Genomic DNA, 23,147 nt, shown 5'->3' on the forward strand with positions numbered 1-23,147 from the left:
CACCCCTTACTGTATAGGACTCCAGTGTCCCCTAGAGGATTCAGAGAAATGGATTTATCGGTAAGTACCAAAATCCTCTTTTTAGACAAAATAAATGTAAAGCCTTGTAGGAGCAAATAGTAATTTCTAGTGGTAGCATATTCTGATATCTATATTGAATGTTAGAGTAAATATTTAGGATAGCGCTAATTGTTTGACACCACCTATGGGAGCGACCACGGAAAAGTGTACTATGACATGTGGAACATAAGCACTTGTTTTATATTTAAGGGTTCCTCAAATACTGCTTGTGTCCCTCGGATAGTGACGTAATTAATACTTTTTGTTTAATAATTTAACCCCGAAACAATGGAATTAAGGTTACCTACCTTTTTCTTAAGAGAAGTGTGCGTTACTGTGGCACAGTGGTTAGCGTTGTTGCATTTATTCGTTTGGTTCCAACCAGGCCACTGTGTCTAGATTCTGTGTTCAGAGTGCTTCTGTTTCTTCTCACACTTGTGCGTATTTGTCTAAAGGTGTGTACACACGGTGAGATCTTTTCTTCCGATTCTGACTATATAGTCCGAATCGGAAGAAAAGATAGTGCAGATCGCAAGGTGACAGTCACCTTGCGATCCCGATCCGATGCCGATGCGCGGCCACGCGCGGTCGGCATCGGCAGAAAAAATAGACTGTGCAGGCAAGTCAATCTCGACTATCTCTATAGAAGAGATAGTCAAGATTGACACTTAGCCAAAATCGCACAGTACCAGGATCGCAAGCACACTCATTATGTGCTTGCGATACTGGCTAAGTGCCGACCCGGCCCCCCGTCGCACAGTGAGAATCGGTTAAGTCCGAATCTCACCGTGTGTACACATAGAAATATCAATTGTAAATTCAACTGGGACGAGCTGGTGTGAAAGGGTAAATATTTTCCACAAAGCTTTTAGTAATATGTAGGTGCTATATAAATATTAAGTGGCGTCATCAATGCCAGTGACGGACGGGGATGCTTAATGTTTTGGAGGGGATGCTTAATGTTTTGGGCTCTTACCCAGTTTTTTCCATTCTTTCAGAAATGGAAAAACATTAAAGTTCTACATTTGAAAACCCAGACTTCTGTGGCTCTTCCAGTCTTCAACTCTTCCTTTGATAGCCTGGAAGAACTAAAAATGGTGAAGGCAATGGTAAAGAAAGTAAGTGAGCATGTTTTAACCAGTTAACATTTTTTGAAGTTGTTGACCACAAAAAACTTTTTTTCTCTTACGTCCTAGAGGATGCTGGGTACTCCGTAAGGACCATGGGGTATAGACGGGCTCCGCAGGAGATAGGGCACCTAAAAAGAACTTTGACTATGGGTGTGCACTGGCTCCTCCCTCTATGCCCTTCCTCCAGACCTCAGTTAGATCTTGTGTCCAGAGTAGAATGGGTGCACTGCAGAGAGCTCTCCAGAGTTTTCTGTGGAAAAATAATTTTGTTAGTTTTTTTTTTTTCAGGGAGTCCTGTTAGCAACAGGCTCCCTGCATCGTGGGACCGAGGAGAGAGAAGCAGAGCTGGCTTGTTAAGTTGGGCACTACTTCTAAGGCTACTGGACACCATTAGCTCCAGAGGGAGTCGGAACACCGGTCTCACCTGGGGTTCGTCCCGGAGCCGCGCCGCCGTCGTCCTCACAGATGCCGAAGATAGAAGCCGGGTGAGTATGAGAAGGCAAAGAAGACTTCAGGCGGCAGAAGACATCAGATCTTCATGAGGTAAGCTGCGTGCCATTGCTCCTAGTCTCTCACACACAAGCAGGCACTGAAGGGTGCAGGGCGCAGGGGGGGGCGCCCTGGGCAGCAATATTCCTCATATTTGGCATTGATTAGCATGGATTAGGCTGTGGCACAGTAAATCCGGTAACCCCCGCCATTTTTCTATAGAAAATTGATGGGACCGAAGCCCGCCGTCGGGTGGGCTGGGCTTGATCCTCAGCACTAACCAGCGCCATTTTCTCCACAGAGACTGCATGAGGAAACACTGGCTCCCTGTTCTCTCCCCTGCTGAGCTTCACAGGCTGGGAAAAAGAGGAGGGGGGCACTTTGGCGACGCAGTGAGTGGAGATTACAATTATATACATATAACAGCGCTGTCTGGTCATATATTCCAGTGTTTTTAAGCGCTGGGTGTGTGCTGGCATACTCTCTGTCTCTCCTAAGGGCCTGGTTGGGGTTTTGTCCCCTTATAGGTAACTCCCTGTGTGTGTGGGGTGTCGGTACGTGTGTGTCGACATGTCTGAGGCGGAAGGCTTCTCCAAGGAGGAGGTGGAGCAAATGAGTGGTGTCCCCGTCGGTTGTGCCGACTCCAGATTGGATGGACATGTGGCATACGTTGCATGCAAGTGTGGCATCTTTACATAAAAGGCTTGATAAGGCTGGTTTAGGGGGGACATTAGGCGGTCAATCCTCAGATTGGACCGACTCACAGGGCCCGTCGGGGTCTCAAAAGCGTCCCTTAACGCAAGACACTACTACCGACACGGATTCTGATTCCAGTGTCGACTATGACGAAGTAAAATTGCACCCTAGGGTGACTAAAACCATTCAGTGTATGATTGTGGCAATAAGGGATGTGTTGCATATTGTGGATGAACCCTCGGTCCCCGACACAAGGGTACACATGTTTAAGGAAAAGAAACAGATTATTAATTTTCCCGCATATCCTGAATTAAATGAGTTCTTTGGAAAAGCTTGGGAGACTCCGGATAAGAGACCGCAGATCCCCAAAAGAATTTTGATGGCTTACCCTTTCCCTAAGCAGGACAGGGAGATTTGGGAATCACCCCCCACTGTGGACAAGGCCCTGACGCGCTTGTACAAGAAAGTGGCGCTACAGTCTCCTGACACAGCGGCCCTTAAGGACCCTGCAGATCGCAGGCAAGAAACTACCTTAAAGGGTATTTATTCTCATACGGGTGCTGTGTTAAGACCGACGATTGCGTCGGCATGGGTGTGTAGCGCAATTGCAGCTTGGACAGATGAGCTGACAGATCAATTTGATACTATGGATAAGGATACTATATTCCTAACTCTAGCCCATATAAAAGACGCAGTCTTATTTATGAGGGATGCTCAAAGGGACATTGGTTTGCTAGCGTCTAGGGCCAATGCCATGTCTATCTCAGCGAAAAGATCTTTATGGACTCGCCAATGGACAGGTGATGCGGATTCCAAAAAAACATATGGAAGTACTACCCTATAAGGGTGATGTATTGTTTGGGGATGGGCTGACGGATCTGGTTTCCACAGCTACAGCAGGTAAATCAAATTTTTTACCATATATTCCCCAACAGCAAAAGAAAGCAACACCCTATCAGATGCAGTCCTTTCGGTCGCACAAGTCCAAAAGAGGTCGGGGATCCTCTTTCCTCGCCAGAGGTAAGGGCAGAGGCAAGAGAGCACCTTCTTCGTCAGGTGCCCAGGAACAAAAGTCCTCCCCGGCTGCTCCAAAACCCACAGCATGACGCTGGGACTCCCATGAGGGAGTCCGCACCGGTGGGGGCACGTCTTCGACTTTTCAGTCAGGCCTGGGTCAGTTCGGACCTGGGTGTTGGAAATAGTTTCCCAGGGTTACAAATTGGAATTCGAGGAGGTGCCCCGCGCCGATTTTTCAAATCGGCCCTACCAGCTTCCACATCGGAACGGGATGTAGTGTTAGCTGCAATTCAAACGCTGTGTATACAGCAAGTGATAATCAAGGTTCCCCTGCACCAGCAGGGAAGAGGTTACTATTCAACCCTATTTGTGGTCCCGAAACCGGACGGTACGGTCAGACCGATTTTGAATCTGAAATCCCTAAACTTGTACATAAAAAGATTCAAATTCAAAATGGAATCTCTCAGAGCAATAATAGCCAACTTGGAGGAGGGGGAGTTTATGGTGTCTCTGGACATAAAGGATGCGTACCTTCATGTCCCCATATATGCCCCCCATCAGGAATAACTGAGATTCGCTGTACAGGATTGTCATTACCAATTTCAGACGTTGCCGTTTGGACTTTCCACGGCCCCGAGGATTTTCACCAAGATAATGGCGGAAATGATGGTGGTCCTGCGCAAGCATGGAGTCACAATTATCCCATACTTGGACGATCTCCTGATAAAAGCGAGGTCAAGAGAGAAATTGCTGAGCAGTGTGGCGCTCTCTCTGAGAGTGCTCCAGCAACACGGTTGGATTCTAAATTTACCGAAGTCACAGTTGATCCAGACAACTCGACTACCGTCCTAGGTATGATACTGGATACGGAACAAATGAAGGTCTTCCTCCCAATAGAGAAAGCCCAAGACATCCAGAACATGGTCATAGACCTGCTAAAACCGAAAAGGGTGTCAGTTCACCAATGCACTTGAGTTCTGGGGAAAATGGTGGCGGCCTACGAGGCCATTCCCTTCGGAAGGTTCCATGCAAGGACTTTTCAATGGGACCTTCTGGACAAGTGGTCCGGGTCCCATCTACATTTACATCGGAAAATAACTCTGTCCCCAGGAACCAGAGTGTCCCTCCTGTGGTGGTTGCAAAGTGCTCACCTGCTGGAGGGTCGCCGGTTCGGAATTCAGGACTGGATCCTGGTTACCACGGACGCGAGCGTCCGAGGATGGGGAGCGGTCACACAAGGAAGACATTTTCAGGGTCTTTGGTCAGACCAGGAGTCCTGTCTACACATCAGTGTGTTGGAACTCAGGGCCATTTACAACAGCCTTCGAGAAGCGGAGAGTTTTCTTCGAAACCTACCGGTTCTGATTCAATCAGACAATGTCACAGCAGTGGCTCATGTGAACCGCCAAGGCGGGACGAGAAGCAGAGTTGCGATGGCGGAAGCCACAAGGATCCTTTGCTGGGCGGAAAATTATGTAAGCGCTCTGTCGGCTGTCTTCATTCCGGGAGTGGACAACTGGGAAGCAGACTTCCTCAGCAGACACGATCTCCATCCAGGAGAGTGGGGACTTCATCAAGAAGTCTTTGCAGACGTAACACGTCTTTGGGGAACTCCTCAAATAGACATGATTGCGTCACGCCTCAACAAAAAACTTCGGAGGTATTGCGCCAGGTCTCGGGACCCTCAGGCAGTAGCAGTAGACGCACTGGTAACACCGTGGGTGTTCGAATCGGTCTACGTGTTCCCTCCTCTTCCTCTCATCACGAAAGTGTTGAGGATCATAAGACGAAGAAGAGTACAGACGATACTCGTTGTCCCAGACTGGCCTCGAAGATCTTGGTACTCGGAACTACAAGAGATGCTCACAGGAGACCCCTGGCCTCTTCCTCTGAGGGAAGACCTGTTGCAGCAGGGGCCCTGTGTATTTCAAGACTTACCGCAGTTATGTTTGACGGCATGGCGGTTGAACTCCGAATCCTAGCAAAAAAGGGGATTCCGGAAGAGGTCATCCCTACTTTAATAAAGGATAGGAAGGAGGTGACGATAAAACATTATCACCGTATCTGGTGAAAGTATGTGTCTTGGTGTGAGACCAAGAATGCACCTACGGAAGATTTTCATTTGGGTCGTCTTCTCCATTTCCTACAGACAGGAGTGGATATGGGCCTGAAATTAGGCTCTGTTAAGGTACAGATTTCGGCCCTCTCGATTTTCTTTCAGAAGGAATTGGCTTCTCTTCCAGAAGTCCAGACGTTCGTAAAGGGAGTGCTGCACATCCAGCCCCCTTTTGTGCCTCCAGTGGCACCATGGGACCTGAACGTGGTGTTGCAGTTCCTAAAATCACACTGGTTTGAACCGCTTAACAAGGTTGAGTTGAAATTTCTTACCTGGAAGGTGGTAATGTTGTTGGCCTTAGCATCAGCAAGGCGAGTGTCAGAATTGGCGGCTCTATCACACAAGAGCCCCTACTTGATTTTTCATGTGGATCGAGCTGAATTGAGGACACGTCTGCAATTTTTGCCTAAAGTGGTTTCGTCGTTCCATATGAATCAACCTATAGTGGTGCCTGTGGCTACCGGTGACCTGGAGGATTCCAGATCCCTGGACGTAGTCAGGGCCTTAAAAATTTATGTAGCCACGACGGCTAGAATTAGGAAAACAGAGGCTCTGTTTGTCCTGTATGCGGCCAATAAGATTGGCGCTCCTGCTTCAAAGCAGACTATTGCTCGCTGGATCTGTAATACGATTCAGCAGGCTCACTCTACGGCTGGATTGCCGTTACCAAATTCGGTTAAGGCCCATTCCACTAGGAAGGTGGGCTCTTCTTGGGCGGCTGCCCGAGGCGTCTCGGCTTTACAACTTTGCCGAGCGGCGACGTGGTCGGGGTCAAACACCTTTGCTAAATTCTACAAGTATGATACCCTGGCTGATGAGGACCTAGCGTTTGCTCAGTCGGTGCTGCAGAGTCGTCCGCACTCTCCCGCCCGATTGGATGCTTTGGTATAAACCCCATGGTCTTTACGGAGTCCCCAGCATCCTCTAGGACGTAAGAGAAAATAAGATTTTAAACCTACCGGTAAATCTTTTTCTCCTAGTCCGTAGAGGATGCTGGGCGCCCGTCCCAGTGCGGAAACTCTGCAAGACTTGTATATAGTTGTTGCTTACATAAGGGTTATGTTACAGTTGACATCGGTCTTGGACCGTTACTGTTGTAGTTTGTTCATACTGTTAACTGGTTATGTATGTTCCAGGTTACATGGTATGATTGGTGTGGACTGGTATGAATCTTGCCCTTGGATTTCTAAATCCTGCCTTGTATTGTCCATCTCCTCTGGGCACAGTTCTCTAACTGAGGTCTGGAGGAGGGGCATAGAGGGAGGAGCCAGTGCACACCCATAGTCGAAGTTCTTTTTAGGTGCCCTATCCTGCGGAGCCCTTCTATACCCCATGGTCCTTACGGAGTCCCCAGCATCGTCTACGGACTAGGAGAATAGATTTACCGGTAGGTTTAAAATCTTATTTTTTTTTCTATTTGTTTACTGTTTACTTATTACTTGTTGTGTTTTCAGTTTACTGTATTTAAGAGGTATATCCAATTGCATGCTGTACTTCTTTGACCTAATAAAAGAGCTATTATCGCAATTTTAGCCCAATGGTCATCATCGGGCTATCCAATTATATGTATATATTTAAAAAGAAAATAAATTGAACGGCCAAAAAAATTACCCGGTTTTTGGGCGTAATTCATGGGATCCGGGATAAGTATCCTGATCCATGTTATCATGGCTCTGAGGACTTGTTATCGGTGATTATGTTCTGGCACACAAAGCATAGTCTCCCATAAATGCTAGGTATCAGGGCTGATTGGATAGATTTAGACCCCGGCAAATCCATTAGCTGTAGTAAACTACTGCAGCTACTTGAATACAGCTCTAAGGGGCTGGTTCAGTTGTTGTGCCCCCTGCTGGGCATCTTTAGCAATAGGAATCTATCAGAGCTATTCAATTGTTGCTCTGATTAGACACCCATTGCTAATTAAGGTGCCCGTCAGCTCCAGGTTTAGCCACGCAAAGCGGCTAGAACCTGCCTTTTGAAAAAGATGCCCTGCTGGCGTTGAAACGCGTTAAGGATACAGGCTCATTCATTTGTGAAGTGCTACCACCTTTTGCTAGCCTAACAGCGTGACTACTATAGCCTGGACTCATTTTGGAGGAAAATTTGGAAAGCCTCCTTTTCGCATAAATACAACACATTTCCTCTGCTGCATGGATTCACTTTCTCACAGAGACATCAAACAGCAGTGCCCACAGCGTGATTCAAACTCCGGCTGCGGACGCACCCGCTCCCTGCTGCAAGTCTGCTGCCGCCCTCTGATCTACAGCGTGTCCGGCAACTGCACCGCATCTTCAGCGGCACCCGCAACTGGCTGTATGTGGCCAATCTACCATAGATCCACTGTGGTAATCTAATTGGGGGTTCCTTTCCTATTGGAGCGCTGGACCCGGCGCACACATTACTGAAAGTAGACCTCCACTTACCTTAATACACCACAGTGGGTGTCACAAATCATATCACATGTTTGCCCGAATTATTCAGCATTTTCAGCCATGCACTACGACTGGAGCCTCCACAGTTCTGAATTACATTGGAGGTAATTTGTATCATATGAAATAAGTCTTTAAACATAATTGCAATATATTGTGACATTCAGTATGAATATATAGTAACCAGTGATAAAGTCAGTTATTTCCTATAAACATTAAGCTATATTCTATTATGGACTACGTACGCTATTGGCGCACTGAGCACCGTAAGGGTATGCACTTAGCGTAGCAGACGCTAGGCCGTGGGCGCGACGCACGAGCGACACGTGCGCTCACGGTATGTTACACAGTAACCCTTAGTAACAACACACCGAAAGGGTATGCTTACACTTTAAACCTTGGCAATGAAATACTCTAACGATGTAATGCTTATTAACCTTGATAATATGAAAAGCTGTTTGAGCGATTGAGACGCTCAGAAAACCCTTTACAGTAACTACTGAAAACACAAGACCTGGTTTGGATTTAAAAACCACTTAGGCTCTAACACCCTCGTGGATAATTCTTTTAGAGTAAAAAGGGGAAAAACAGTACAGCTTATACACTACAAAACTAACATCAAAATCTAAACAGAATAACAAGGAATAATAAGAACAGCGAATGATCGCAAACACAAGCAAACAGGAAGAGTACACAATGAGAACAAATGGCAAACACAGAGGATAACAAAATGGAACATAAATGGCAAACACGATGGATAACAAAATGGCTACAGAGAACTTACACACGTGGGAATGATTCGCAAGCGCGTCCTGGATCTAGCCCTCAGCCTTCAATGTGAAAACCTTGCAGAGAGAGTGAGTGACTGGACAGGCAATGGTGGTCTTTATATACACAGCATACAGTAACAATACAATGGTCCCTATAATCTCATGGTTCATTGGACACAGGAATGTGTCTCTGCATTATAACAAAAGGTCATAGGTGGGTTCGAACAGGTGGGCTGTGTCTCTCCCCAACTGCTGTAGTGGGTGGTATCCTCTGGATTCCCCCCGCATGGATAATGAACAGCAAATACAGTAAATGTCTATAAACTACTTTTGTACATAACTATACGCAGGAGCGAGCAATCTCTTCCTAACCAACACTGAAATGTTACTATTAAAATACTCTACAGCTGGATACTAGACACCACCTTTCAACCTTTATCTGACCCTTCCTATCATGCAAAGAGGAATCTCTCTGTCCAAGAACCGTTTAAACTAAACATACTTGCTGACATTGTTAAGGGGAATATTCACTACAATATACGCTATATGAGTTAAATATGCTATGATCGAGTCGCACGCTAGACGCTTACAAACTCTACCGTAAATGCGCATACACCGCGCGTGATCGCCGGAGCGATCTTACGCAAATTGCGGATATATGCACGCACGGCAGAGCGTGTGCACGTGCAGCGGGCATGTGCATGAGGGGTTAGTACAAGGCATATGTATCAGGATATTTTTCGACTTTGACACCAGATACTTTAACTGGTTCTAGCCTCAGTTGTATGTTTTAAAGCTGCATGTATTTTTTTTTTTTTGTTTTGTTTACTGATGTATTTTATTTTTTACTAAACCCCTGGGAGATTCACTTATTTTGTGCTTCTCTTTATAATGTTTTAAACTGATTTGTACTGTCAAGCACCATATGGATTAATTCTTTATAGACCCATAAAAAGGCTGAATGGGCACTACGAATTTTTTAACACAATTTTGTCTGCCTCGGCTAATGGTTGTCTGTCGGAGTAACAATTGAACAGCTTCGATAGAAGCCCGCCATTCCTTCAGACGGCCAGCAGGTGGCACGCGCTACAATTGAATCTGCCCCTAGGGGGGTATTCGATTAGCTCCAGTAATCTCGGAGCTAGTGAATTTGCTCCTGCCTATTCAATTGAGGCCCGTTTTAAAGGAATTTTTGCCGGTGCCTTTTCACTTTTTTTCTTTTTGTGTGAAAAGGCATTGGCAAAAAATGCCTCAAAATCAGCGGAAAACGCCCACATTTTCTCCGGCGCTGTTGAGAAAACGTGGATTCGCTGATCCACCTTCTTTTTTTTTTTTTTTTTTTTTTTTGCTCCTGCTGAATTTTTCGCTTAGGTGAAATAAAATCAGACCTAATTGATTACCCCGATAGTGTTGAAATCATGTACTTTGCTGAAATGTGAACAGGGTAACTGCAGTGTCAATGATACAGTAGTTACAATGAATGTATATTTGATTACAAATGAACAGTAAGTTCAAATATACTAAATGGAAGCTCTTGTAAACGAAGAAGCCACATTTGTTTTGAAGATGGCAAATTAATGGAAGTTTGTACATCACACCCTAAAGAGGGACATCTGGAAGGTATGTCATGATCTTGGGGCAACAAGAAGAAAAATAATTTTCCGATCTGAATTATAGGGCCTGCAGCCTAGTAGTGCTAGATCTGTTGTCTGAATGGTGCAGTCTTTGGCAAGATGCTACAGGGGATTGTGAGGTTAAGTAGTTGATGCATTGCGCTGATGCAGAGTTGGCTGCAGTCGCAACCCAGATCTCCGATGTAAAGTAATTTCTCTAAATACATACAATTGTCTCATGTCCAGTTTATATTGGTCGTCCATCTCACACACTCATTCAGGATAGTGAACTGGCCCATTCCCTGTGATGGGCGGAGGAACACGGCACAGAGAAACGTGGGGCTTCAGGATGGGGAGCCAGTCCAAGTCCCTGTGTCGGGCGGGGGAACATGTCACAGAGGCAGGTGTGCCTTCCGGACACGGAGAGCCGGCTCAATCCTCATGGAGGAGGTGGCATCGAGTCATGTGGGGCAGGCAAGTTGTCTGTGTCTCTACAACTGCCAGGGACCTTTTGCAACTGTAGTGCACAACTGTGGAGACAGAATTTAAGGGCATTATATAATAGATTTTTCATGATGATCACATATTGGGTATTTGTACAGTGATGGTAACTTTTTTTTTTTTTTTGTGTCTCTACTTTACCATAGCCTTATAAAAAGAAGCCGAAGAAGAAATCCGCTAAAGACAACAAGCCAGTAACTGCTGTCACTGGAGACGCACATGAAGCTGTAGCAAATGATGGAGAAGAATCCGTGACTTCTCCCAAACAGCAGAATGAAGATGATGAGATTCCTCTGCTGGTTCCTATTGAGGAGCCAACTAGTAAAAAGAAAGACAGAAAGAAGGCAAGTACCATTGGTTGTTCTGTTACATGAACCCCATGAAGATTTGTTGCTTTGATTTTAGTGCACTTTTAAGCAATGTTATTCCTTATCCCCAGTTTTGGGGTATATAGTACACTCCCAACAGGTGGAAGAATTTCAGGATGCTCGTATCTTTGTAGGGAACTTAATGTTTTAGTTTAGGTGTCCTTGGCACAGGAAGTGGTTTCATGGTTTTTATTAAATATTTTCTTCAGTTAGCTTAACTGCTAGGAGTCCTGAACACTGAGGGTTTCTAACGAGTGTCCCTTACCTAAAAAGTTCCCTGTAATAGTTGATGATGTTTGGTGCCCGTTAGGCTGCAGGACTTTAATACATCATTGTGCAAGTTTGCGAAGATGTCCTTATACCCCACACTATGCTGGGAGAACTATACTAAAGTTTTTAAAAGCAAGAAATGAGGGTAGATCATTAAAAGTATGCTGGCAACTTTAGACTCTTGGGTACTCCCATCTGAAAGCAGAGTGTACACTGGTGTAATCACCCCTGTACTGCAGAAATCATTATGCAGGCCAGCTATGTTATAAAACCTCATCCTGGCTTCAATAATTGATTGCTATTAAAACAAGTGAGTACCCTCTCTTAGTGAGCAAGGCCAACAGTCAAAAGGGTGCCCCTGCTCAGGCGACAGTGGCTGGGGGTTTCCTCTGCCATTTGGAAGTACTCAGTTGGCCCGCCAACCTGGAAGCCCAGAAGGGAGGCGGTCTTTCTTCTCTCTTTCTCTTGTGCACATCTGCATTTTGACTCCACACATGCAGCACTACAGCAGCTCCCTGAGGACAGCTGTTTAGCTGACCAGCGCTCATTCTGCAATACAGCAGGGTCTTTGAGTTATACTGTGGTGTTGTGAAGCTGTAGGAGTGCTGGGCTGCAGCCTCTGTTAAATTAGTAGGGGTAGCTCTCTGTGCTACCTTGTTTCATCTGTACTGTATTTTCTACATTGTCATTACTGATACCCATGAGCTCACTGTTTTGCACTCTTAAGTGTGTGGGGGTTGTGTGTGTGTGTATATATATGTATGTGTATGTATATGTATGTATATATATATGTATATATGTATGTGTATGTATATATGTATGTATATATATATATATATATATATATATATATATATATATATATATATATATATATATATATATATAGTGTATGTATATATAACCTCCCCTGCCCTCCCTAGTCATAGATGGCTGAAAAGGCTACTTCAGTTCCAGCCCTTTTAGATAAGGGGATTGCTTCCCAGAAAGTGTCGCTGCAGGATCTCTGCCATCTTCTCAGATATCGGAACCAGCTTGGGCCCAGGGTTTAGTCATGATGGAATCTTCGTCTAGAAGGTCGTATAGTTCAGCTAGGTGACTGTTCCATAAGAGGCAACTCCCTTCGGTCCTCCAGACAGGAGATTAATCCTTTTATTAGGAGGAGGAAGGGGAAGTTGAGGAGGATCCCGATCTAGATGAGGCGTCTTCCCCCACAGATGGATTCATGGGATACCCAAGGGATTGAGTCCCTTATTAGGGCTGTCCGCTAGGTACTTAAGCTTTCAGATTCTGACATAACGGAGTCTCAGGAGACTTTGCTTTTTCTGGGGGGAAAAATGCTTTTAGACACTTTTGCCTATTCAGTTGAGTGATCCGGAAACATTAGTATTAAAAAAAAAAAAATAGTCCAGACGCTTACTTGCTCTTAACCCGTTTTTGCTAGCATCCATAAGGGATATTGGGGAATCTAGTACAATGGGGTATAGACGGGGTCCAAAGGAGCCAGTGCACTTTAAATTTCTTCAACTGGGTGTGCTGGCTCCTCCCCTCTATGCCCCCTCCCACAGGCAGTTTAGAAAAAAGTGCCCTCAGGAGAGTATTTTCTTCAATTTCTTTTTTTCTGTTTGTTATTTTCGGTATGCTGTTTAAGCAGCAGCATACCTGCACCTTGGGGGGAGGGGCGGTCACCGGCCTTACGAGGTGCAGAGCAGCTTCCCCGCTGCAGGACCACCATCCTGATGGGTTGTTGTTCAGCGGTTCACTACAGCCACGCTGGATATCTGGTGCGGAGTGTAGCAAAGGAGGAGAGCCGCTTGTGTACACTACCTGGATCCTATTTAGGATAAAAATTGTTAGTGTTTACTGTATTATAGAGAGCTGACAGCCTCACTGGGACTGTGCAGTTCGGGGTGTGCTGGTGTCTTCTCTCTCTCTCTCTCTCTCTCTCTCTCTCTCTCTCTCTCTCTCTCTCTCTCTCTCTCTCTCTCTCTCTCTCTCTCTCATACAGTAGTGCAGGCTCGCAATATAACATTGTGTATGTTTTGTGCTTACTGTGAAACATGGGTAAGCACAAGCTGTGCAGTGTATTTCACACTAGATTCTCCATTATTTACTGATTTTGTTTCATGTGTACAATGCAGTCAGTCTTCACAAATCAGTGAAGGGGCTGGGGGAGAGGGACCAGAGCCCCCATGGTTAGGGTCTCTTAAGACTATCATGCCAGATATGTCATCCCAGCTCACTGCTAATGTGCAGAAGACTCGGCTACTACGACAAGCTGTTGCAGATTTAGCAGCTAGGGCAGATGCACAATCCCCCCACCCCCCGCTCTCTTATGCAGGTCCACAGAAGCATGTGTTACCTGCTCTACTCTCTGATACAGATGCTGATATACAGGAGGATGGGGATGACCTGTATCCCGTTAGTGGGGATGCCGTTTCTGCTCAGGGTATTGAACCCCTAATTCTGGCTATAAGGAACGTGTTATAGCTCCCTTTAGAGGATTCTGCGTCACAGCAGTTGCTTTTCTTTGTACAAAACAAGCCTAATGTCACTTTCCCTGATTCTGCAGAGTTAGATGACCTATGCAAACAGGCCTGGAAAAATCCAGACAAAAAATAGCAAGTGTCCAAAAGGTTTTTGCGCACTTTCCCATTTGCTCCTGAAGGTTGAAAATTTTGTGAGGAATCCCCTGGGGTGGATGTATCAGTCTCTCGCCTATCTAAAAAAGTGGTGCTGCCTGCCCCGGGCTCCTTTACCATGAAGGATCTGGGGATAGGAAGATAGACTACCCTAAAGTCTATATACACGGCAGCCAGTATATCACAAAGGCCAGTCATTGCGGGTTGCTGGATGACCCATGCCATTCATTCCTGGGCCACTCAAATTCAGGGGAGCCTCTCGGGGGATATGCCCTCAGTTACTATGGTAACCCTCCTAAAACACATTCAGGACACTACACGTGTTCTCTGTGATTCTCTCAAGGAGATGGGCAACATTAATGCTCAGACTTCTGCCATGGCAGTGTCGGCGCGTAGGGCCATGTGATTGCGTCAGTGGATAGCGGACGCGGAATCCAAACATAGTGTGGAATCCCTCCCCTTTTTGGGGGAATGGCTCTTTGTGGTTGAATTGGATACCTGGATTTCCAAAGTTACGGCTGGGAAATCCACGTTTCTCCCGTCTGGTGCCCCGCCAGTGAGACGCTCCTATCCGCGGCCATCTGTCCAGTCCTTTCTGTCTCACAGATTTCGATCTAAGGCCCGAGGTGCCTCCAGTCCAACTAGAGGTACCAGAGGTAAGTCCAGAAAACCTGCAAGCACCAGCTCTCAGGGACAGTCCACCGGTTCTGCGTCGCCAAGTCCTCAGCATGACGGTGCCCACCCCGAGGGGATTTTGAGGTGGGAGCTCGACTGCGTCACTTCAGCCGCATCTGGGCGACTTCCTGCCAGGATACCTGGGTCAGAGATCTCGTTTCTTAGGGCTACAAGCTGGAGTTCGACAGTACTCCTCCCCAACAATTTTGCAAATCAAGCTTACCAGCTATGGAGGATATGCAGGTTATGTTGCAACAGGCCATCCGAAAGTTGTTCCAGTCCTACGTCTTTGTTCCAGTACCATTACCGCAATGCGGTATGGGGTTTTACTCAAACCTGTTTGTGGTTACGTAACCGGATGGTTCGGTCAGACCTATTTTAAATCTAAAATCCTTGAATTCTTATTTGAAGGTGTTCAAGTAGAAGATGGAATCCCTGCGAGCAGTGATTGCGGGCCTGGAAGAACAGGAATTTATGGTCTCCTTGGACATCAAGGACGCCTACCTCCATATTCCGATTTGGCCGCCTCATCAGGCGTACCTGCGGTTTGCCCTTCTGGACAATCACTTCCAATTCCAGGCACTGTCCTTCGGCCTGTCCACAGCCCTGAGGGTATTCACGAAGGTGATTGCTGAGATGATGTTCCAACTCCAGGTCCAGCAGGTCAATGTTGTCCCTTATCTGGACGATTTTCTGATAAAAGCACGATCCAAAGAGCTTTTGTTGCTCCATATCGACCGCACTATCCATCTTCTGTTGGACCATGGGTGGATCCTCAACTTACGGAAGTCCCACCTGGAGCCAACTCAGAGGCTCTTGTTCCTGGGGATGTTGCTGGATACTGTGGTCCAGAAAGTGTTTCTGCAGGAGTACAAGGCTAATACACTTCAGGAGATGGTCCGCATGGTGCTCGGACCTACTCGAGTGTCCGTCCATCTTTGCATACAATTGTTGGGAAAGATGGTTACCTCATACGAGGTGATCCAGTATGGGAGGTTCCATGCCAGAATGTTTCAGATGGATCTCCTGAGCAAGTGGTCCGCATCGCATCTACAGATGCACCGGATGATTCGGATTTCCCTTCTGTGGAGGGTACAGTTCTCCAATCTCCTGGAAGGCCGGAGTTTCGGGATTCAGGATTGGACCCTCCCCACGACTGATGCAAGTCTACGGGGATGGGGAGCTGTCACACAAGGGGCGCAGTTCCAGGGCAGGTGGTCAACCCACGAGGCCCTCCATTTGATCAACATTCTGGAACTTCGGGCGATCTACAATGCTTTGCTTCAGGCCTCTCCTCCTCTGCTCAAGGATCACGCAATCCAGGTGTAGTCTAACAATGCCACGGCAGTGGCGTATATCGGTCATCAATGAGGAACAAAAAGCAGAGCCTGCATGCGAGAGTTGTCAAAGATACTCCTCTGGGCGGAAAGAAATGCAAGAGCAATGTCGGCTATCTTCATTCCGGGTGTGGACAACTGGGAGGCGGACTTCCTGAGTCATCACGATCTCCACACGGGGGAGTGGGGGCTCCACCATCTGGTATTCCAGCAGGTCGGAGACCGGTGGGGTTGCCCACAAATAGGCATGATGGCTTCTCGTCTCAACAAGAAACTTCACTGGTATTGCTTACGGTCCAGGGACCCTCAGGTGAAGGCAGTGGATGCACTGGCATCGCCTTGGCCTTACCGGCTGGTCTACCTGTTTCCTCCGATTCCATTGCTCCCAAGGGTGCTAAAATGAATCAGGAATCAAGGTGTCTAGGCAATTGTGATTGCCCCGGATTTGGCCTCGGAGGGCGTGGTACACGGATATTCTGGACATGTCCGTCAAAGACCCTTGATCTCTACCACTAAGAAGCGACCTTCTTCAACAAGGACCGTTCGTCTTCCTGGACTTACGGTGACTTCGTTTTGACGGCATGGAGGTTGAGCGAAACATCCTAGCTCACAAGGGCCTATCCAAGAAAGTTATTGCTACCATGGTTCAGGCCAGGAAACCTGTGATGTCAAAACACTATCTTCATATCTGGAGAAGATGTCTCTTGGTGTGAGGAACGCACGTATCCGCCTGCAGTTCACTTGGGACGTTTCTTACGTTTCCTGCAGGCTGGGGTGGATAAGGGCTTACGTCTGGGTTCCATTAAGGTCCAGATTTCATCCCTCAATTATCTTCCAGAAGAAATTGGCTGTGTTGCTAGAAGGTCAGACCTTCTTGCAAAGGGTACTCCACATACAACCACCTTATGTGCCGCCTATGGCACCCTGGGATTTGGATGTAGTGTTGGCATTTCTACAGTCCTCCTGGTTTAAACCTCTGCTGACTGTAGAAGACAAGTACCTCACGTGGAAGACTGTGATGTTACTGACCCTGGCTTCTGCTCGACGTGTCTCAGAACTGGGGGCTTTATCGTGTCGGTACTTCGTCTTTTACGAGGATAGAGCGGAGCTCTGGGCTAGACATCCGTTCCTGCTGAAGGTTGTCTCCGCGTTTCCCCTAAATCAACCTATTGTGGTTCCGGCCAGTTCTGACATTTCTGCTCCTCCGGTAGCATTGGATGCTGTGCGTGCCTTGAAGATCTATGTTAAGCACACAGCTCTGGTCAGAAAAACTGATTCCTTGTTCGTGCATTATGATGCGCAGAAAATGGGTTGCCCTGCTTCAAAGCAGTCCATTGCTCATTGGATTAGGCTTACTATCCAACAGGCATATGTGTCTGCAGCCTTACCTGTTCCTAGGTCTCTGAAGGCCAACTCTACAAGATCAGTGGGCTCTTCCATGGAGTCTCGGCCTTGTAACTATGCCGAGCTGCTACCTCCTTTTTAATTTTTCATGAGGATAGGGCAGAACTCCGTACAAAAGCAGATTTCCTTCCTAGGGTGTATTTTGGGTTTCACGTTAACCAGCCAGTTGTGGTCCCATCTTTCCAGGTTTTCGCAGATGGGGACGTGTCCTTGGATGTTGTCCGAGCTTTACGAGTATGCGTACAAGTTACGTCGTCCTTCAGAAAGTCGGACCATTTGTTTGTTCTATCTGATGAGCCAAAGAAGGGTTGGCCAACATATAAGCATTCTTTGTCTAGATCAGGGGTGTCCAACCTTTCACCTTCCCTGGGCCACATTAGAAGATGAAAATTTGGTTTGGGCCGCACATAAAATAAAATAACAGTAACGATACCTGATCATCCAAAAATACCATAGAAAACATAGTTAACATATTAAACTTACTTGGACATGAAGTTAGTGAGATGTTTGACATTGTTTCTCAGCCACCAATGCATCCCCCCCACACGCACTCTGTAGTCCTCTTCCTCTCCTCCTCCTCTCCCTCCCCCCCCCCCTCCTCTCCCTCCCCCCCCCCCCCCCCCTCCACACTGTGCTTCTTCAAGGGCCCACAAATTCTCCCGCTGGGCTGAGCTCCGTGCTGCCCCCCCTCCCGGACACGTTGTACTGCAGTGGCACCTGACTTCATCCTCGTTACCCCCTCCCCCCGAACCAATCTGTACTGTGGAGTTTAGACACTGCCGGCCTCATTTTACTGCTGCAGCGCTGGACATCAAGTCCATTCCAGCTCCCAAGAAACCCCCCGGACACTGTATTGCAGCGTGGCGCTGGACTTCAGACCAGACCCTCCCTTCCCCCGACACTGTACAGCGGTTCAGACTTCCTCTCTCTCCCCCCCCCCCCCCCCCCCCTCCCGGGACACTGTACAGCGGCGCGGGCCACGGCCATGGACTTCAGATCCCGATTCTCTCCCCCCCCCCCCCCCCCCCTCCCTCCCGGACACTGTACAGCGGCGCGGCCACGGACTTCAGACACCCCCCCCGGCTCACTTGCGAGTTCTTGTAGAACCAATTTCTCCGCTGGGCTCCTCTACTCTCTTGCTGCTCAGTCACGTGTGCCGCTATGCAGCGGAGGAGGGCTACACTGTGACTGACAGCGGAGAGGGCGTGAGCTGGTGCTGGTCCCAGAGGCAGCAATCCAATCAGGATGTGCTGACAGCCTGCTGGGGCCGGCTCAGCTTCACATGTGGTGTCTGTACTCTGCAAAAAAAAAAAAAATGGATGGGGCGGGTGAAGCGCGCTGGCGTCACCGTTGTGACGTGCCCCGGCCGCAAGCGCCGGCAGGGTAACTTGAAGCTTCAGAATTTCTTAAAAAATAAAAAATTGCACTGGGCCGCATTAGTAGCCGACCTGGGCCGCATGCGGCCCGCGGGCCGCGGGTTGGACAAGCCTGGTCTAGATGGATTAGCCTTTCGGCAAGCTTATCTTTCCTGTGGTAAACAGGTTCTGGTTCAGACGGGTGCTCATACCACCCGATCAGTGGGTGCCTCATGGGCGGCTGCCAGAGGTGCTTCCACTACTCAACTTTGCAGAGCGGCGACGTGGTCCTCAGCCCACACGTTCGCGTAATTTTACAAGTTTGATACCTTTTGCGTCCGGAGACTCTAAGTTCGGACGTTTAGTTTTGCAGGCCACCGGCAGCACTCCCTCCCTGGGGGATAACTTTGGGACGTCCCCTACTGTATAAGACTGTTCCAGTGTCCCCTAGTGGATGAAAGAGAAAAGAGGATTTTGGTACTTACTGATAAATCCATTTCTCTGAATCCTCTAGGGGACACTGGACGCCCGCCTCGGTGCTGTCAACCTGCTGTGTTCAAAGTTCTTGTTAAGACAGTTCGTGCAAACAGCGTTAGTTTTCGGTTAAGAGTTCTTGGACGCTGTTCGATATGTTATGGTTCGGTTCCTCGCCAGGTGCTCTAGTATCATGTCCTATTCTCTCAGTCAAATTTTTCAAACTGAGGGAGGAGGGATGTGAAGGGGGAGGAGCCGGCTGTGCAGACAATGCTAATTTTAGATTGTGCCACACCTCCGGTTGCAAGCTTCACACCCCTACTGTATAAGACTGTTCCAGTGTCCCCTAGAGGATTAAGAGAAACGGATTTATCGGTAAGTACCAAAATCCTCCTTTTTTTTTTTTTTTTTAAACATTATTTATTTATTTTTTTAACTTATTTTTGCTATTTTAACGAAATTTGATAGAACAATACTATTAAAAGCGGTTTTCTTTGTATTTTGACACTTCATCTTCTCTTGCTCTTTATCTTGCTCATATCATTGTATCAGTGTTTGCATATCCCTTCCACCCCCCCCCCCACCCCCACCCCCGATTGTAAATATATCTAGAACCATATGCAAGAGGCCTTACACATTACACTGATTTGCTACTAGATCATATGCTATTGGTCTCAATATTTTCTGTCCAAGGTGATGCTTGCTCACCTGCCATATCTGGTAGTGACCATTGTGCCTTACCTCGACAACCTTCTCATTAATGATATGTCAGCAGAGGCATGAGGAGTCAGGTCACTTTGACGCATCATGTTCTCATTACTCACGGGTGGATTTTAAGAAGTCCAGTTTGGTGCTGTCTCAGTAAATTCAGTTTCTGGGCATGATTTTTAACACTTTCTTGCAGTATGTTTCTCCCTCCAGGCAAGGTTCAGGCACTCCAGGACATAGACCTCTTTTGAGAATCAACTGGACCGTGTCTGTTTACCTCTGCATTTGCCTGCTGGGCAAGATATTGGACTCCTTCAAGGCCATTCAGTTCGGCAGGTTCCATTCTGGGATTTTTTAGTTGATCTTAGTGTCCCAGTGGATGGGGTCCCACCTTCAGATTTGTTGTCTTTCCCCATAAATCTGCCTCTCCCTGCTTTTGTGGGTGAACGCCAACCACCTCAGGGTGGGTTGCCAATTTGGCATTTGGAATTGGGTTCTCCTGACCCCGGAAGCTGGCGTCCTGGGTCTCCTTTTCTCTTCACTCCTGTGACTTTACTCTGCTCTCGGATTGCGCTCGGACTTTGTTAATCTTAAAGGCGAGGGGGAGGAGCCAACTTATATTCTTAGGAATATTTAAAGTGTAAGGCTTCACTCATCACCTTTCTATACCCCAGCGTAACGCGAGTGTTCCCCATGGAATTGGAGAAAGGAAATTATCGGTAAGTACCAATATCCTGTTTTCTGGAAACGTGAAGAATAAAGGGGTCATTTTTGCAGGTACTGCATAAATAATTACTGATTTATGTTGGAATGTGGCAAGACCATAAAGTGGTCAATTGGGTAGGGGAGATTGATTACTTCCTCTGATTCCATTTGGTATGTGGAGACTGTCAGGAAGGTGCTGTATTTTCTGGTTTCATTTGTCCATTCCTACTGACTGCACTAGTTTTTCCAGCTGCGTGAAGTACAATTAGTTGTGTATACACTTAGCAATTTAATAACCTTCTATGGAATCTGCGTTCTCTGTCTGATTGATGTTCCATTAGCCACATCATCTGGTTGTTCTGTAAGACCCTTAAAGAACCTGCACTGTGGGCTTACAAAAGCCTTCATCTTTTATATTAATCGTCATTCAGGATGTAACCTCTCACGAGCAGGGTCCTCTTCCTTCATGTGCTTTTCCTTCTCTTACTTAGACTATCTTCTGCTTCATACTCCCTACAATGGAACCTAACCCTCTGTTTTTGCTACCTTGATGCTTATTTCAGCGTCCTGTCTGCTGTTACAGAAATGTTTAAATACCATGTACTTGTCTTACATTGTCTTGTACTGTGAGTCATTGTTTTCTTGTTTTGCTAATTTCTGAGTTTTTGCTGAGAGGAAAGCTTGGTCCATATCCTGCTTTTTTTTTAAGCCAGATACACAATAGCGCGTTGTCTGCATGATCTGCTGTGTCGGCACGACTTGTCTCCTACATCGGTCAGTGTGTACCAGTGGCTGTGCGCTTCCGCATGTCACTAGCAACTGCTTCCAGCCGGTCTTGCTGCAAGGCTGACAGAAGACTTTGCTAGTGACCTAGTGCTATGCAAATTAAGGATGAAACAATATTTAGTCCCGTACTTATGTGTACGGCCAATATGGAAATTTTCTATTATATATTCTCATGGTCCTTTTTTTTTTTTTTTGCTTCCTTCATTGATAGCTGTCATGCCTTTTCTTTTACTCAAATGTTCTGATTGTAAGTGACCTTCTCTTGTGCCCTCTCCCCCCAGTTGATTTATGTATGTGTCTTTAGCTGTGTTTTGTGGTGTGCAAAGTTCTTCAGCCTTGCACCCATCCCACCCATTTGGAAGGCTTTGTCAATAATTAAAAAAAAAAAAAATGTTTTTATTCTTTTACAGAAATTGGGCACCATAAAATCACCAGCAGAAAAGTGGAAAGCAGGTGAAAAAAGAAAAGGGTTTACAGAGTCCACTCCAAAACCTTCAGCTCAGAAGCGCAAAATAATTGACAGTGACAAGAATGAGAGCGAAATTGCAAGCAAGCATAAAAAAGAGCTCCGTGTGAAACCACTGAGGAAGGAGACTGAGGAGAACTCTGCAGCCAGACGCAGCATTCTTAAAAAGACTCCCAAGAAAGCACCTGGCAAATCTATCCTGAAACTCACAAAATCTGCCCAAAAAGCCCCTCAAACGCCAAAACCAAAGCAAAAAAAGAAAATGAATAACCCACAGTCTGTATGAGGTTGTAATATTGAAGAGATTAAATAGTTAATGTGGGGGGTTTTGTTTGTAATTAAATTTTTTAGGTCTTTCCTAATGACCGTTGTACCTTTTAATTTCACCTCTGTTTATACAAGCTGCCGCTTAGTTAATCCCTTACAATGAATATCTTTTTCCCAACTTAATCGCGTGCAAAAACCCTGCATGACAAACCAATTTTTTTTGTTTACATTTTGATAACTTTTTCCAGAATACCATCCAGTCATCAGTAGTCCACTGGCGGTTCTTCGTAGTGCAGACACGCCTCTATTCATCCCTACAGACAGCTTTAACCTATTTGTTCCCTGAAAAGGCTGAAATGTATGGGTGGTTTTTTTAAACATTTTTTAAACTTCTGTCAGTGTACCACTTACCTTTTGTACCATTTTTGGTTATTCTCCTGGGGGAGTTCTAAATCTCTTCACTATGTACAGTATGTATGTGCGTGCAGTTATTACATACAGATGTGTCCTCATAAATCTTTGCTGCAGTCATGCCAAATAAGCCCTTTCTCAGGCAGGGTCCACAGGTTATCCACAGGATAACATTGGGATATGATGAAGCGACAGCGGATTTTCACCAATCTGTCAAAGCTTCTCGGCCTACCAGCATGCAACGGGCCCGTCCATATATCCCTGACTCAGGCAAATCGTTTTTTTGTTTGGTGCGGCAGGAGCCAGACCATGGTCAGAGGGCTGCTGGTTTTTAGCAGCCCTAAGCTTTATTTTATTTTTATAGTCTTACTATATTTTCTTGAGTGATCTTTCTAAAAAGCGTCTTATATGTACCTTTAGAGTCGCTCCAACAACTCTCCGCTGGGTCGCGACATCGC

The 23,147-nt window shown here is 46.6% G+C and overlaps 1 protein-coding gene across 4 annotated transcripts in view; it reads left to right on the forward strand.

Annotated features, from left to right (window-relative positions):
- Window positions 1–22,373, forward strand: part of RSL1D1 (ribosomal L1 domain containing 1) — a 69,055-nt gene extending 46,682 nt beyond the window's left edge. For all 4 annotated transcript variants that reach the window (XM_063934352.1, XM_063934353.1, XM_063934351.1 and 1 more), the window contains exons 7-9: window positions 1,059–1,178; window positions 10,968–11,165; window positions 21,956–22,373. In XM_063934352.1, the coding sequence (XP_063790422.1) occupies window positions 1,059–1,178; window positions 10,968–11,165; window positions 21,956–22,297 (660 nt within the window). In that variant the 3' untranslated portion in view covers window positions 22,298–22,373. The remainder of the gene's footprint in view (window positions 1–1,058; window positions 1,179–10,967; window positions 11,166–21,955) is intronic.
- Window positions 22,374–23,147: the final 774 nt, after the last annotated feature.

This window comes from Pseudophryne corroboree, chromosome 7, assembly GCF_028390025.1.
Source record: "Pseudophryne corroboree isolate aPseCor3 chromosome 7, aPseCor3.hap2, whole genome shotgun sequence".
NCBI lineage: Eukaryota > Metazoa > Chordata > Amphibia > Anura > Myobatrachidae > Pseudophryne > Pseudophryne corroboree.